The sequence below is a fragment of the Pristiophorus japonicus genome, chromosome 1 (genome assembly GCF_044704955.1).
Source record: "Pristiophorus japonicus isolate sPriJap1 chromosome 1, sPriJap1.hap1, whole genome shotgun sequence".
In the NCBI taxonomy this organism is placed as follows: domain Eukaryota; kingdom Metazoa; phylum Chordata; class Chondrichthyes; family Pristiophoridae; genus Pristiophorus; species Pristiophorus japonicus.
The window spans coordinates 268,147,352-268,164,016 of record NC_091977.1 but is presented as its reverse complement, the minus strand read 5'-3'; the positions used below and the strand labels follow the sequence as shown (position 1 = coordinate 268,164,016).

Genomic DNA, 16,665 nt, shown 5'->3' with positions numbered 1-16,665 from the left:
TTAGTTACAATTAAAAATTGTGTTGGGAAGAGAACATTGAGCAGAGAGCGAGAGCATTTGTTTTGGCGAATTAGAGCATGTCTATCATTTTAAGGTTCCCAGTGCACTCTTCCCTCTATAATTTGTTTATAACTGTTTTGTAGGGGGCTTTATTTTTCTTCTGGGGAGAGAAGAGATTTGTGTTCGTGAACAATTTTTCTCCTTGTCACTATGAAAACCCATGATGGTCACATTATTATTCTGTTACATTAGCCCTCATTTGGTTTTATTCCACATAACTCAAAGTTGACTTGTAGAACTGGGAACAATCCAGATACCTGCCTGCTTTGATTATTCAGTGAAGGAGCAACATGCTCGTGCCTTTCTAAGTCTTGAGCATCCTCTCAACTATGTCCTCATCAACGTTCCCGCTAAACTGTGTGGCTGCACTGCGGTCTGGAGGCCACTCAAGCTTTTCAATGTAAATAACTGCGCATGCGTGAAAAATTGAATGGGCCGCAGTCAGTTAAAGGGCCCATGCACCAAAAAATTACAGGTAAAATTGGCCCTCATCAGTTTTTTGTTCTGTTTGCAGCACAAAGTATTCATGGATATTCAGCATTGAAAAAATGCTGTTAATTTTCATCAGTTTAATGTAATTACTTTCAAGCACATCAGAGTGCAGCAAGCCATTCCCAATGGGTGATGTACATGTTGAGAATCTCTGATGCCTGCATTGTTATTTTGTAACCTGCAACAATTTACTGAGGGCTTTCAGAGAGAAATTAGAATCCAGAGTTTCCCAACTTTGTCGAGCTCCAAGTCCATTTAGTATGATCTTTAGTTTTGTGGAATTTATGGGCTGATGATTGTGAAGTGAAATCACCATATTATATTTGCTGTGTGTTTTATCCCTTTAACTTATTAAAGTGGGAATGTGTCAGATTTATTTTGGTGGAATGTTTGGCACTGCAAATTCTTGTGTGGATGTGTTATGGTGTGTTTTATAAAAACAATTGACTTCCTCTGGGCAAAAATCAAAAAGGATAACCATAGTAACATTTTCTTTCACTTCAACACAAGATGTGGAAACGGAGCTGAAAATAAAAACCGATCTGGAGTTATTGATGTCGGGGTGTTTCTGCTTTTCTAGGGCTGCAGCTGATGCAGTATGTCTATAAAACCTGCAGTTGTCGCAGTATTTTATTTGTTGGTGTAGCTGAAAACAAAATATCTGACTTTCCCTTTTGGTGGAGGTGGGGGGAATCTTGGGTTGGGATATGTCCTTTGACACTAGTAACGTGTTCCCCAGTGACTGGCGAGCTGTCACAATGACTGCTTTTTATCAAGCCCTGCACAATCTTAATAGCTGCTCGTATCCAGTTTTTATAACCCGTTCCCTATCTGATCATATCTATCATCCTCACTCCTTTAGACCAGACCAGCACAACTGTGGTGAGCTGAATACCTGTATGTTGATCCAATGGAGCAATGGATACATAGTTCCAGACCCAGAAGAGGAAAATGAGCTACTGCATGTGACTTGCAACAGACTCTGGTTTTAAAAAAAATATATAATCTGGTTACCTAACAAGTACAAGTTGAACCTCCCTTATCTGGGATTCCCTTATCCAGCGCCACCCCTCCTCTGGCACCATTCCTGGCCACTGCAACATAAACAAATTGAAGTCCTTCCTCTCTGCCGACTCCCCCAATCGCTGACCTGACCCCGCGATCCACCGCCCCCATGATCTCTCTGTCGCACTCCCAGCCCCAAGCCAGCCAGCCCCGATATCCCCTTGCTCAGTACCTGTACCATCCAATTTAATGTGACCTTCCTTCGTCTGGCAAAATCCCTTATCCGGCTCAGGTCAGGTCCCGAGGGTGTCGGATAAGGAGGTTCAACCTGTACGTGCACTTGCATTGCACCTTAAAGATACTGAGACATTTCAAGGTGTTTCACAAAGTGATGCATTTTGGTAGAAAGAATGAGAGGACATATAAACTAAACGGTACAATCCTAAAGGGGGTGCACGAGCAGAGAGACCTGGGGGTGTGTGTACATAAATCGTTCAAGGTGGCCAAGGGCAGGTTGAGAAAGCAGTTAAAAAGGCTTACGGGATCCTCGGCTTCATAAATAGAGGTATAGAGTACAAAGGTGTGGAAACCTGTATAAAACCTTGGTTCGGCCCCAACTTGAGTACGGTGTCCAATTCTGGGTGCCACAGTTTAAGAAGGATGTGAAGGCCTTGGAGAAGGTGCAGAAAAGATTTACGAGAATGATTCCAGGAATAAGAGGCTTCAGTTACGTTGATGAGCTTGGGGTTGTTTTCTTTAGAGCAGAGAAGATTGGTAGGAGATTTGATAGAGGTGTTCAAAATCATGAGGGGTCTGGAAAGAGTAGATAGAGAGAAACTGTTCCCATTGGCAGACGGATCGAGAACCAGAGAGCACAGATTTAAGATGATTGAAGAAAGAAAAAAAAATTTTACGCAGCGAGTTGTTGGGTTCTGGAATGCACTGCCTGAAAGGGTGGAAATGTTTGAAAAGGAGTTGGATATGTATCTGAAGAGGGAAAAAAATCAGGGCTATGGGGAAAGGACAGGGGAGTTGGGACTAACTGAATCAGCACGGGCTTTATGGGCCAAATAGCTGTCTTCCGTGCTGTAACCATTCTATGATAGGTTCAGACCTGAGCAGTAGGGTGAGGGAGGTAAGTTTTTAAACAGTCATTTGAAGGTGGGTAGTGACGTGGGAGTTTGAGACTGACTGTTGAAGTCTCTGCCATAGATGCTGAAACAGGGAATGTTTGATGTGAATGGGGTATGCGGTTGGGAAAGATTGTGGAGGTAGGCTGGATTAATAATTATTTTAAAATGAGCGCAGAGTCAGTCAGTGGAGATTTCAACTGCATCATCATAGGCAGTCCCTCGGAATCGAGGAAGACTTGCTTCCACTCTTGGCATGAGTTGTTAGGTGGCTGTACAGGCCGGTACGAGAACCACAGTCTCTGTCACAGGTGGGACAGAAAGTGATTGAAGGGAAGGGAAGGGTGGGCTGGTTTGCCGCAGGCTCCTTCCACCGCCAGCGCAAGATTTCTGCATGCTCTCGGCGACGATACTCGAGGAGCTCAGCGCCCTCCCGGATGCACTTCCTCCACTTAGGGCGAATACCTGCCTCCAACCAAGCCTTGGACCACCTACCATCAAAGGCGCTACCCAACGTCGAGCCTGCGGCCAACATCTCAAGGTGATAGCGGAATGGGCTCATTCAGGATATGAAGTGGGTGCTGGAGTTCTGGATGAGAAGAGTTTGTTTAGGATGGACCTTGAGAGGTTGATAAGAGCATTGGATGTGACAAAGGCATGCATGAACATTGGAGTAAGGAAACAGATGCGTTGTATTTTGACAGTGGAAGTAGAGGGTTATAGTGATTGAATACGGGGATTGAAGCAGAGATGAACAGGATGTGGAGGTTGCAGGATTGCACAGGATTGTTTTAATCTTGCCAGAATTTCCAGAAATGTCTAGCTCATTTAAGATTTGATGTCAGATTGCACAGCAACGCAACTTGTATTCATATTTTTAGTATGTTTTACTCCGTTAAAGGTGCTATATAAATGCAAGTTGTTGTATATCGTGCATTTAACATCTAACGTCTCAAGTCACTTCAGATGTGTGATAAAAATTGATGACATGCTGAAGACAGAAATTAGAGAATTGACGCATTGCTTGGTCAGAGGTGGATTTTAAGGAGGGTCTTAAAGAAGAGAGGTTTAGGGAGAAAGTGGGACCTAGGAGGCTGCAGCCATGGCTTCCGATGGCAGGGTGAAGGGAGGGAGGGATACACGAGGTTGGAGTCTGAGGAATGGAGTGTTGTGGGGAAAGGGTTCTTGGGCCAGAGGAGCCTACAGAGATGGGGAGCAACAAGGCCATGAAGGGATTTAAAGAAAACTCCATAACAATTTTAACTTTGAGTCAAATGCTTGTAAAAGTGGTTTTCATTGGCACACATGGAAACTTACTATACGTTTATTGACATTACCTATTGGTAGCATATAAAACAAATAAGGAGGAGTTGAGAATGGAACTTTGAGTATGTGAAAATGACTGTAGGCGCAAGAGGAGATGTAGTAGCAGGCGATGTGTTGGCTACATTAGGACAGGTAGGAATGGAACCATCTCCGTGGTAGAATATGGAATAGCAATAGTGAGTAATCTTAAATAGTTGATTGAAATGGTCAAATCTTTTCTTATATTCCACTGTTAGGAACTTTGCTGTATCAAAAATTCTGTAGCTGCAGTGTTGGTCTTCTGTTAATTGAAAACCTAGAAAAAGCACCTAATTTGAAAGTTTAATGAAGTGGAAGGTACAACTTTTATTTGATGCACAAGTGTAGAAGACTGTGTTGTGGGCTTGGGCACACATTTTATCTTGGCTAGTTATTGTTTTTCTTTTGATTTTTTTAAATCAAAAGGATCTGGTTATGTATTTACCTGAATTAACCAGATTAAAAATCAGGACGAGGCCATCTCTGGTCACAAGCCGAGAGAAATGCCGACCAGCAGAGGCTGTGCGGTTTGTCTGTACATGTGTCTGCCCTACATATGTGAAATGTCTGGACCAGAAGCAACCTGGGGTGGAGGTTAAGAGACAGAAACATGTGTGAAGCCTTGAGAAATATATCTTGTGATTCAGTAAAATGAGGAAGCGGAAAGCTTTCAAAAAGTTAATTATCAATTTCTACTTATTTCAGATGACAAATTAAATAATGTAAAAATGTTTTGATCCAAAGTAAATAATAACGTTTTTGGACATGTTACTTGGGATGCTTTTGAACCTTAAGGGAAATGCTTTTGATCTGTGTGCTGGATTCTGGCCGAAATGCAGTTCAAGTGAGATACTATTATTGTAGAAGTGTAAGGTATCATCGTAACCCATTGAGTTGACGAGGCCTGGGGACAGCTTTCACATCTACACTGATGAAGCCAAGCTCTGCTACCCCATCACCTCTGTCATCCCCTTGAATGCCTCTATGCTCTCAGACATCCAGTCTTTGAGCCTCTTTGAGAACTTCCTCAGAAAACCAAAAGTTTCATCTTTGGCCCTTACCACTGATTGCATCGCTCTCTCTGATAGTCCTGGCTTGAATTAGGCTGTTTGCAATTTTGGTGACCGGTTTAACCCTGAGCTGAGATTTAACCACAACATCCCATTAATCACAAGATCACTATTTCCACCTCCGTAACATTGCCCACCTCTGGATCTAGCTCCACCCCTCTGCTACTGACTTCATTATGCATCTCTTAGTCACCTGAAGATACTGGGTGGCAACAATGGGAGTGGAAAAAAGCATTAAACATTTTTATTTGTAATTTGCTATTGATTTAACTATGTAGGTAAGTAGACAGCATCTGTTATGTCTTTGGCGTTGCTGCAAATTGTTTAGGGTCTTCAGTATTTAATAAGACAGTAGTATTGTGTGAGTGGTATGATTGGGTAATAATTTTTGAGTACACGGGGATTTTACAATTTTATGGGAAAACCCACGTCTCAAAAACTGCATGTTCAACAGAAATGAGAATTGTCAATGGTTAGATGCATGATTCTATTGGGGGAGGGAGTGGACACTAGAATGAATACAAGAACCTCCTGATCCAGAAATAATGGTGGAAAATGTAAATCTACAGTGTTCTCACCTGCTATGAAACTTGTGACCTGTCACAAACATCAGAGGGGAGCTTACATGTGCTTTACTAGATCCCTATTGATCTTGCTTTCTCTCTCCTTCTCTCTCCATCTGTCTCTTTCTCTTCTCCCACTTGTCCAACAAGACTAACACTATAGTGCAGTTGCACTAATTATGTATAGCATAATAAGGATATTGAAGCAAATATTCTGATAATGTGTGCTGTAATCTGAAACTTTTATTGATGTGTTATCGTGCAAAATGTTTTTGTTCCCTTTCCCCCATTTTCAGTTCACTGTGCTGGGCATCTCTTATTCTCTAATCTTGTCGAACATAAAACATTTATAAGATTTTATTTCTTGAACAACTTTTGTCACTTTTTCCCCCGGTCCGTTCTAATCTCGTGTCTTTTCAAACTAGTGTGCGTTGAGCATGGAATTTATCTTGGGGGAAATGGCACTGGTTCCTGCTCATATTGGGGAACAGAATTATTGCCTGTTCACACTTGGTAAACTATGCACTTCACTGTTGTTGATTTCTAATTTCAACTGTGTAGAAATCGGGTAATTTAACAAAAAGTTAATTGAATTTTTTGGGGTGGATAGAGCAGACCAAAGCATGGTGATTGAATAGATATCTGTAAAGTCAGCTGGTTATCATGGCATTAATTGTATCATTATTGTATAATTTACCAAAAGCAGCACACAATTGTGTGACATCCCCCTAAGCTAAACCTATAAGGGGAAAAAAAGAAATAGCTTTTTTTCCCAAAGAGCCAGCACGGGCACAATGAACTGAATAGCTTCCTCCTGTGCTGTATCATTCTACGAGCTTGCATTTATATAGCGCCCTTCATGACCTCGGGACGCCCCAAAGCATTTTACAGCTAATTAAGTGCATTTGATGTGTAATAACTGTTGTAATGTAGGAAATGCAGCAGCCAATTTGAGCACAATGACCAGATAATCTGTTTTAGGTGTTGAAGAGATAAATATTGGCCAGGGAGAACTTCCTTGTTGCTTGATTTTAACAATTTTAGGTCCACCTGAGCAGGCAGACGGGGCCTTCGTTTAATGTCTCATCTGGAAGATAGTACCTCTGACATTGTAGTGCTGCTCCCTCAGTAATGCAGCCAGGTATTTGTGTTCAAGTCTCTGGAGTGGGGCTTGAACGTGTGGCCTTCTGACTCTTGAGGCGAGTGTACTGCCCACTGAGCTACAGCTGACACTTGTGAAGACCAAAAGTAAATTGGCATTGAGGTATAAAAATACAAATGGAACAATAACATTGCAATGTTTTACTTTATTATTTCCATCCACGCTTGAACTTCATTATGAATGGTGTGGCTGTGTCAGCAAAGAATGACTAAAAAAATGATTAAGAAAGGGAAGATATACTATGAAACTAGCACAAAATATAAAAACAGATAGCAAGAGTTTCTATAGGTATATAAAAAGGAAAAGAGTGGTTAAAGTAAATGTTGGTCCCTTAGAGGACGAGACCGGGGAATTAGTAATGGGGAACATGGAGATGGCAGAAATTCTGAACAAATATTTTGTATCTGTCTTTATGGTAGAGGACACTAACAATATCCCAATAGTGGATAGTCTAGGGGCTATGGGGGGGGCGGGGGGGAAGGAATTTAACACAATCACAATCACTAAGATAATTGGACTAAAGGCAGATAAATCCCCTGGACCTGATGGATTGCAACCGAGGGTCTTAAGAGAAGTAGCGGCAGGGATTGTGGATGCATTGGTTGTAATTTACCAAAATTCCCTGGATTCTGGGGAGGTCCCAGCAGATTGGAAAACTGTAAATGTAATGCCCCTATTTAAAAAAGGAGGCAGACAAAAAGCAGGAAACTATAGACCAGTTAGCCTAACATCTGTGGTTGGGAAGATGTTGGCGTCCATTATTAAGGAAGCAGTAGCAGGACATTTGGAAAAGCAAAATTCGGCCAGGCAGAGTCAGCATGAATTTATGATGGGAAAGTCATGTTTGACAAATTTGCTGGAATTCTTTGAGGATGTAACGAACAGGGTGGATAAAGGGGAACCAGTGGATGTGTGGTGTATTTGGACTTCCAGAAGGCATTTGACAGGGTACCACATAAAAGGTTACTGCACAAGGTAAAAGTTCACGGGGTTAGGGGTAATATATTAGCATGGATAGAGGATTGGCTAACTGCCAACCATTGAATGAACCATTTATCCCGACTCTCTCTTCTGTTAATCAGTAACTGGTGGGGTGCCGCAGGGATCAGTGCTGGGACCCCAACTATTTACAATCTATATTAACAACTTGGAAGAAGGGACTGAGTGTAACGTAGCCAAGTTTGCTGATGATACAAAGATGGGAGGAAAAGCAATGTGTGAGAAGGACACACAAAATCTGCTAAAGGACATAGACAGGCTAAGTGAGTGGGCAAAAATTTGCCAGATGGAGTATAGTGTTGGAAAGTGTGAGGTCATGCACTTTGTCAGGAAAAATCAGAGCACGTTATTATTTAAATGGAGAAAGATTGCAAAGTACAGCAGGACCTGGGGTTACTTGTGCCTGAAACACAAAAGGATAGTATGCAGGTACAGCAAGTGATCAGGAAGGCCAATGGAATCTTGGCCTTTATTGCAAAGGGGATGGTGTATAAAAGCAGGGAAGTCTTGCTACAACCATACAGGGTATTGGTGATGCCACACCTGGAATACTGCGTGCAGTTTTGGTTTCCATATTTACGAAAGGATATACTTGCTTTGGAGGCAGTTCACAAAAGGTTCACTAGGTTGATCTGGGGATGAGGGGGTTGACTTTTGAGGGAAGGTTGAGTAGGTTGGGCCTCTACTCATTGGAATTCAGAAGAATGAAAGGTGATCTTATCGAAACGTATAAGATTATGAGGGGGCTTGACAAGGTGGCTGCAGAGAGGATGTTTCCACTGATGGGGAGACTAGAACTAGAGGGCATGATCTTGGAACAAGGGGCCGCCCATTTAAAACTGAGATGAGGAGAAATTCCTTCTGTGAAGGTTGTAAATCTGTGGAATTCGCTGCCTCAAAGATCTGTGGAAGCTGGGACATTGAATAAATTTAAGACAGTTTCGTAAACGATAAGGGGATGAGGGGTTATGGGGAGCGGGCAGGTAAGTGGAGCTGAGTCCATGATCAGATCAGCCATGATTTTATTGAATGGAGGAGCAGGCTCGAGGGGCCGTATGACCTGCTCCTGTTCCTATTTCCAATGTTCTTATGTTCAAAAGGTCTTGTTTTTGTATGTATTTGGGGATGGGGAGAAGATAATTTATTACTAATGTGTGGATCATTGAGTAATTGGACATCAGAAGAATGTAATTGTATCTCTTTTTTTAGAAAAAAAGGGTACTGACTTTTTCTTTCTAATTGTATGTTACAGATAAATGAACTGGTGGACGCACGTGATTTGGTCATTGGAGCCTGGTTTGAAGCTCACATTGTAAATATTACACGGAGCACAAAGGGACAAAAGAATGGCGCATCGAAAAATGGCGCCAATGGAAATGAGAGGACAGGGGTACATGTTCAATATGTTAATGATCCCTCGGACCAAGATCAGTCACAGCACTGTAGTGGGATCACATCAAATAATTTGGACTCTACGCCATCTACATCTAATGTGGATTCTCCAGATGATGATATTGTGTATCACATCAAGTATGATGAGTAAGTCCAGTCCCCACTGCTTGAAGACGCCACAGGTTTTTTCTTAAAACAAACTTGATGCTGTATTCAGAAACTTGTATTAAGCTTAAAGCATGTTGTGCTTTAGAATTATATGGAAATAATCAACTTCAGCTTTCTGCGAGACATAACGCCCCTAATTTATTAGCAAATATGACCACTGTACTGTCATTTTTATGGCTTTTTTTTTAAGGGCTATACTACCAAACCATTTAAATGTCAGTATGTCTGTCTCTATATTTTACTTTGAAAGATACATTTGAGGTTGTGAAGGAAGGAGCAGGGTAAGTTATCGATAGAAGATGATATGTTCATTCTCAGACTTGTATAAATATATACATAATAGAAAGTTTGAGAGGGGGGGGGGAAGTCCACCTGGGGGAAAAAATAGCTTTCAATCAGATAAAGAAACTATAATTGTGGTGCAAGATGGAAAAGGGGAAGGAGGAGGAATTGGAACATGGACATTGTGAAACTGCAAAAAATTTGTACTTTTAAAAAAAAAAACTTGTCTTTGGAGCACTTTGTTCCTTTGATTCAAATGTTAATTTTTGTCCCCATCCTTTGTCTGTTGATTTGTATTGGCATCTTTCACTTTAGAAGTAAGATGCAAAACTGAGAGACTCCCACCTAAACACCACCTCTCTTCCTCTCCACGCCTCCGCCCCCCCGCCCCCAAGCTATTGTCCGACCTATGCATTTCCAGGCTTTCATGTTTTGTTTTGTCTTGAAGTAGGTTGGGTGGGGGGTAGGGGGACGCCAGTGGAGGTGATATGCCCAATGATTTTTAAGTTGAATGACCAGGGTAACTGAACCAAATCTTATTTCTAAGTTGGAGTGAGGGTAGGAAATGAGTGCATAGTTAATTTTGAATTGTTAACTGAAGTTGACTGGAAAGTGATTAGCAAAAGAGATGCTGCCTTTTTAAACCTACTGTAATTTCACACCACTGCGCTGAAGCATCTGTTCAAAAGCTGGTACTATTTACAAGAATCTGAAGGATCAAGTGCTGCAATGTTGTGAAATTGATTCTCGGTTTTATCTATCATGGCCGTACAGCTGTCGGCATGATGCAGTGCTGCAGCTGGAAACTGCAAAACACGCAACACCGTTCTGTTAAATAAATAGCGTTTCTAAATGCTGTGCAGGCATTTTATAGGGTGAGTGGTATACTTGTGCCCTACTTTCTACAACTGGAGCAGCCAGTGTCTTTTAGTGCAGCATTTTAATTGTAGGATGTGGTTGTTTCACTGACACCAAGACTCACTTGTGGAAGTACGAGTATTTGGTCACGAGCTGACTGAATTTAATATTGAATCTCCGCTTGGTGCCCAGCCATGTCTAAAGACAGAATGGGCAGTTGACTGGGACAACTAACGGGTCCTTTGCACTTACATTATTGTCAAATGGAAAGAAATACAATCTTTTTAAATATTTTTTTAAAAAAAGATCATTTTTGCTTGTTCCTTGGCAGAAGGTGCTGATTCATAGTATGTGGACATGTGGGTGCAGGCAGCCCTCATAACTTGCTCAAGTGATCATTCATTAAGTTTCTCGACATGGGGGGGTTCGCCTGCTGGAAGATCAAGAGGACACCAGTTTACATGTGTAAACAGGGGTTTCTGCCAAAGGGCTGATCGGGAGAACCCCTGAAGAAATTCCCGCCGGTTATGTCAGCTGTCTTATTCAACAACGGTGGGAAATTGTAGCTTAGCCTGATCCTGTGCTCAACCGGTAAACCACGTGCATACACATTCTCGCAGGAATCAGGAATGGAATCAGTGGCTCATCCTTCTGTTACCCCACAGCCCTTCGTGGGGAGGGGCGGGGGGGGGGGGTCCTTGTGACCTCTCTACCATTGCTCTATGTCTAACTCCGGACATGCTGCGGAGTGAGCCTTGGACTAAACTAGTCTGCAGAGAAGTAGATTACGTGTTTCATTCCACTTATGAGGAAGATAGTCATAACTTATTCATGAGTTATTGTTTTTCTTATGGAAAATTCTTCCTTTTTTTTCCTATTGTCTCTTATATTTGTTGTTTAATAATGGCTTTCTTGATTAGTCATGGTCCAGCTTTCTCAGAGGTTATGGTCCACCTTGAATGCAGCAGTATCAACCTCAGAGTATGTGTTTGGACAATATCTGTCTGCTTCTGATTCATATTTGGAAGTGTCAAGTGACCTTCCTGAACCAAATTGAAGAGATTCATTGTTACATATTTGAAACTATGCTCCAGCTGTATGTATCAGTTACCTGTGTGGAAAACCAGTCAATAACTGGTCTGTTAACTACAGTTATGCGTGTGTATTCGCAAGTTTGTGCAAAGTAATTATTGTGCCAAGAGCATTAATTCATTAAAAAATGTTTTTGTGTGCTGGATGTCTGACTTGTGCAAAGCCATCACTGTGCTTGACTCGCCAAATCAAGCTACTGAGACATCTACACATCTGGAATTTGTCTTCTTGTGGAATGCATACATAGTGCACCCACTTACCCGAGACCAAAGAGCTTGGACACAAGTTGCCAAAGCTTGGGGAACCCCAGATGTGTGCAGGGATATTGCTGGAGTATAACTAACATAAACCACGTAGCGCACCACCAAACAGCTATTGGTAAAGCTTCCCATTGCTTGCATAGCTGTGACCATTATCTGGAGCCTAATGGGAAGAATCCCAGTCCCTGGTGATGGGTCTACCCTCCCAAGTTACATTACTGAGTCAGACTGGTTGGTTCACAGTACTCTGGAATACTGTTAGGTTAAGTTCCAATGACAGAGTATTGCCATATGGTTGCCCCTCCAAGGTAATTGGACACTAGTTGGAGAGCCCTCCTGGCAGCTGCTTTTTCTTTTGGCCATTAACCTTCTTGGTCCTGGATCTTGCACGTGAGCCAAAGGAAGCACGCTTATTAGTTCTGGAGCATGAACATGGACTATTTTTGGACATGTCCTATATGCTGAAAGCCTAAACTACATTGAAACTTGGTTGTCGTTGAAGAAAGACAAGAATACTGTATCCAGGCTGAAGTTACCGTCCATCAGAATGTTCAGGTATCAATATAAATTAGTAATTGAGATAGATGACCTGCTTTTTCACCAATCATACATGAGATCCTCTCGTGAAGCATGAAAGTCATGATATCAAACTTGAGTCATCTTGACGGAGCCCAGCACATGAGTGCAAAAGACAAGGCGGAAGCGTTTGCAACCATCTTCAGCCAGAAGTGCTGAGTAGATGATCCATATCGACATCCTCCTGAGGTCCCCACTGACCAGAATTCAGTCTTTCAGCAAATTTGATTCACGCCACATGATAGCAAGAAACGGTTGAGCGCACTGGATACAGCAAAGGCTATGGGCCCCGACAGCATCCCAGCTGTAGTGCTGAAGACTTGTGCTCCAGAACTAGCCGCGCCTCGAGCCAAGCTGTTCCAGTACAGCTGCAGCACTGGCATCTACCTAACAAAGTGGAAAATTGCCCAGGCATGTCTGTCCACAAAAAGCAGGACAAATCCCATCTGGCCAATTATTGCCCCATCAGTCTGCTCTCACTTATCAGCAAATTGATGGACGGTGTTATTGACAGTGCTATCAAGTGGCACTTTCCCACGAATAGCCTGTTCACCGATGCTCAGTTTGGGTTCCACCAGGACCACTCGGCTGCAGACCTCATTACAGCCTTGGTCCAAACGTGGACAAAAGAGCTGAATTCTAGAGGTGAAGTGCGACTGACTACCCTTGACATCCAGGCAGCATTTGACCAAGTGTGGCATCAAGGAGCCCTTGTAAAATTGAAGTCAATGGGAATCAGTGAGTGGGAGGGATGGGGGTGCTGGGGGAGCTCCACTAGCTGGAGTCATACCTAGCACAAAGGAAGATGGTTGTGGTGGTTGGAGGGCAATCATCTCTGCCCCAGAACATTGCTGCAGGAGTTCTTAGGGCAGTGTCTTAGACCCAACCATCTTCAGCTGCTTCATCTATCTTCCATAAGGTCAGAAGTTGGGGATATTTGCTGATGATTGTACAGTGTTCAGTTCCATTCACAACTCCTCAAATAATGAAGCAGTCCATGCCCGCATACCACAAGATCTGGACAACATTCAGACTTGGGCTGCTCAGTGGCAAGTAACATTCACGCCACACAAGTGCCAGGCAATGACTGCCTTCAAAAAGCGAGAGTCTAACCATAGCCCCAAGACATTCAATGGCATTACCATTATTGAATGCCCCACCATCAGCACTGTTGGGAGTAACTTCATCACTTAACGAAAAAGGTAACTGGCCACTTGTCCCAAGTTTCCGATGGACAAAAATGTATCGAGCTAGTCACAATCAACAGCTGCTCTGCACCCCTTGCCAATGCCATGTAATTAATTGGCCACCTCTCGGACAGAAGCAGTGAGCACCGTGCTGTGTTTTGCAACATTTTTGTTCTTTCACAAGTGACTTACTCCAACTTCAGGGCTGACTTATTTCAATTTCCTATAATGAGCAATTAGGGATGTGTCTGGAGGACCCTCCAGTGCCTAGTACTGCGAAGTTTCTGAGGAATAGATACTAATCGCAAAAACTGAGACCCACGTGCCCCTGAATAGAATCTTTGACCTGGCAAGATTAGCAGAGCTCACTCCTGCTTTCTTTACTAGACCCTGGTTGATGTACAAAGCCACTTCCCAGGCCCCATTTTGGATAATAGGAATAAGACAATGAAAACTGGTAGATGTAAAATGCAAGTCTGCCCTCTTTCTATGCGGATGAAGATTGTGACTTTCTGCTTTCTGGATTATATTTTACATACCTTCAGACTCCCAAAAACGGTTAATCTAAGCCGAGGTTTCTATAAACACAGCTCATATTGCAACTATTGTAGTTCTTTGTCCACTCACATGATCATATTTCAATTTCCAATTTCACTATCAGTCTGCTGCATCTGACCCACTATACCTCAACATCTGCTGTCGCCTTATCTTCCTGATCGCAGTCATTCAGTCCCATTCATTGCTCCTTATCCTGATGATTTCTTAACCCCACCTGTCACTTACTCTGCTGTGCTGCTACAATGCAGGCTCTTGTTTGTCCTGGGTGGACTTATGATCTGTCTTTGCATCAACATTGGCTCTCTCTATTCATATACAGGCTGTCTGATCCCCTTCTGGTGCTTACTGGTGCATCTCCAACTTACTTCCCAATCCCCGTAGATCTCCAGATAAAAATAACAATCAGAATTTTTAATTGGATGTGTTGGGGGTCAGGAACTAATGTAGGTCAGTGAGGACAGGGATGAAGGGTCATTAGGACTTTATATTGGATGAGCTGAAAGTTTATGGAGGGTGGTTAATGTCAGGCTGGCCAGGAATGCGTTGGAATAGTAGAATCTGATGGTGACAATGACATGGATGAGGGATTCAACATCAAACGGGCTGAGGTGGGGTGGAGGCAGGTGATGTTACGGAGTTTGCAGTAGGATCTAGGGTTGGAAACATGGGGTCCATGTTGAACAGGATGCCAGGGTTGCAAACAATCTGGTGTAACCTGGTGGGGGTGGGCTGGGTGGCTGTGTTGGTGGCATGGGTAGGTAGTTTGTGACAGGGAGGGTATGGCTCAGCTTGGGGTTGCATTGAATGCTAAGCTTGTGCAAACTCCGATGGTGACCATGCTTCTGGAGGCTGCCATTTCTCTCCAGGATCATTGAATATGAATTTGCTGCCCAGTTACGTAATTGGGGCAGAGAATTCCACAGATTTACGACACACTGCGAGAAGAAATTCCTCCTTATCTCTGTTGTAAATGTGTGATCCCTTATTCTGAAACTATTCCCCCATGGTGGGGGTGGGGGTGGGGAGGAAATACCCTCTCTGCATCTACCTTGTTGAGCCCCCTCAGTATCTTATTTCAATAAAATCGTCTCATTCTTCTAAACTCCAATACAGGCTCAACCTTTCTTCATAAGTCAAACCCCTTCATCTCAGGAATCAACTTAGTGAATCTTCTCTGAACTGCCTCCAATGCAAATATAAGCCTCCTTAAATAAGGAGACCAAAACTGTATGCAGTACTCCAGGTGTGGCCTCACCAATATCCTGTACAGTTGTAGCTGGACTTCTCTGCTTTTATACTCTATCCCCCTTGCAATAAAGGCCAACATTCCATTTGCCTTCCTGATTATTTGCTGTACCTGCATACTAACATTTTGTGTTTCATGCACAAGCCCCCCCGGTGGTCCCTCTGTACTGCAGCATTTTATAATTTTTCTCCATTTAAATAATTAGCTTTTTTTATTTTTCCTGCCAAAGTGGATAACCTCATATTTGCCCACATTATACTTCATATGACAAATATTTACCCACTCACTTAGCCTGTCTATATCCCTTTGCAGATTTTTTGTGTCCTCCTCACAACTTGCTTTCCCACTCATCTTTGTATCATCAGCAAACTTAGCTGCATTACACTCGGTCCCAAGTCATTAATGTAGATTGTAAATAGTTGAGGCCCCAGCACCGATCCCTGTGGCACCCCACTAGTAACCGTTTGCCAACTGGAAAATGGCCCATTTACCCCGACTTTCTGTTAGTTAGCCAATCTGCTATCCATGCTAATATATTCCCTCCAACCACGTGAGCTCTTATCTTGTGCAGTAACCTTTTATGGAAATCCAAATATACAGCATCCACTGGCTCCCCCTTATCCACCCTGCTCATTACAAATTCAAAGAACACCAGCAAAGTTTTCAAACATGATTCCCTTTCATAAAACCATGCTGACACTGCTTGATTGTAATATGCTTTTCCAAATGACCTCCTAACTCCTTAATAATGGATAACTGTTTATGGTCCACGTCTCTGAGCCATATAGGAAGGTGAGTATCACTACTGCCCTGTAGACCATAAGCTTGGTGCCAGATTTGAGGTCCTGGTCTTCAAACGCTCTTCCTCAGGCGACAGAAGGCTGCGCTGGCACACTGGAGATGGTGTTGGACCTCGCCGTCGATGTCTGCCTTTGCTAATAGTAGGCTCCCGAGGGATGGAAAATGGTCCACGTTACCAAAGCACTGGAGAAGTACCATCAGCGCTGCCTCCGCAAGATCCTGCAAATCCACTGGGAGGGTAGACACGCTAACATCCCTAGCATCGAAGCACTGACCACACTCGACCAGCTCCGTTGGGCGGGCCACATCGTCCGCATGCCCAACACGAGACTCCCAAAGCAAGCGCTCTACTCGGAACGCCTACACGGCAAGCGAGCCCCAGGTGGGCAGAGGAAACGTTTCAAGGACACCCTTAAAGCT

The 16,665-nt window shown here is 43.1% G+C and overlaps 1 protein-coding gene across 1 annotated transcript in view; it reads left to right on the top strand.

Annotated features, from left to right (window-relative positions):
- LOC139270451 (E3 ubiquitin-protein ligase UHRF1-like) overlaps positions 1–16,665 on the top strand; it is a 212,406-nt gene that overhangs the window by 82,983 nt on the left and 112,758 nt on the right. The window contains exon 4 of the mRNA XM_070888440.1: positions 9,078–9,364. Coding sequence (XP_070744541.1) covers positions 9,078–9,364 — 287 coding nt within the window. The remainder of the gene's footprint in view (positions 1–9,077; positions 9,365–16,665) is intronic.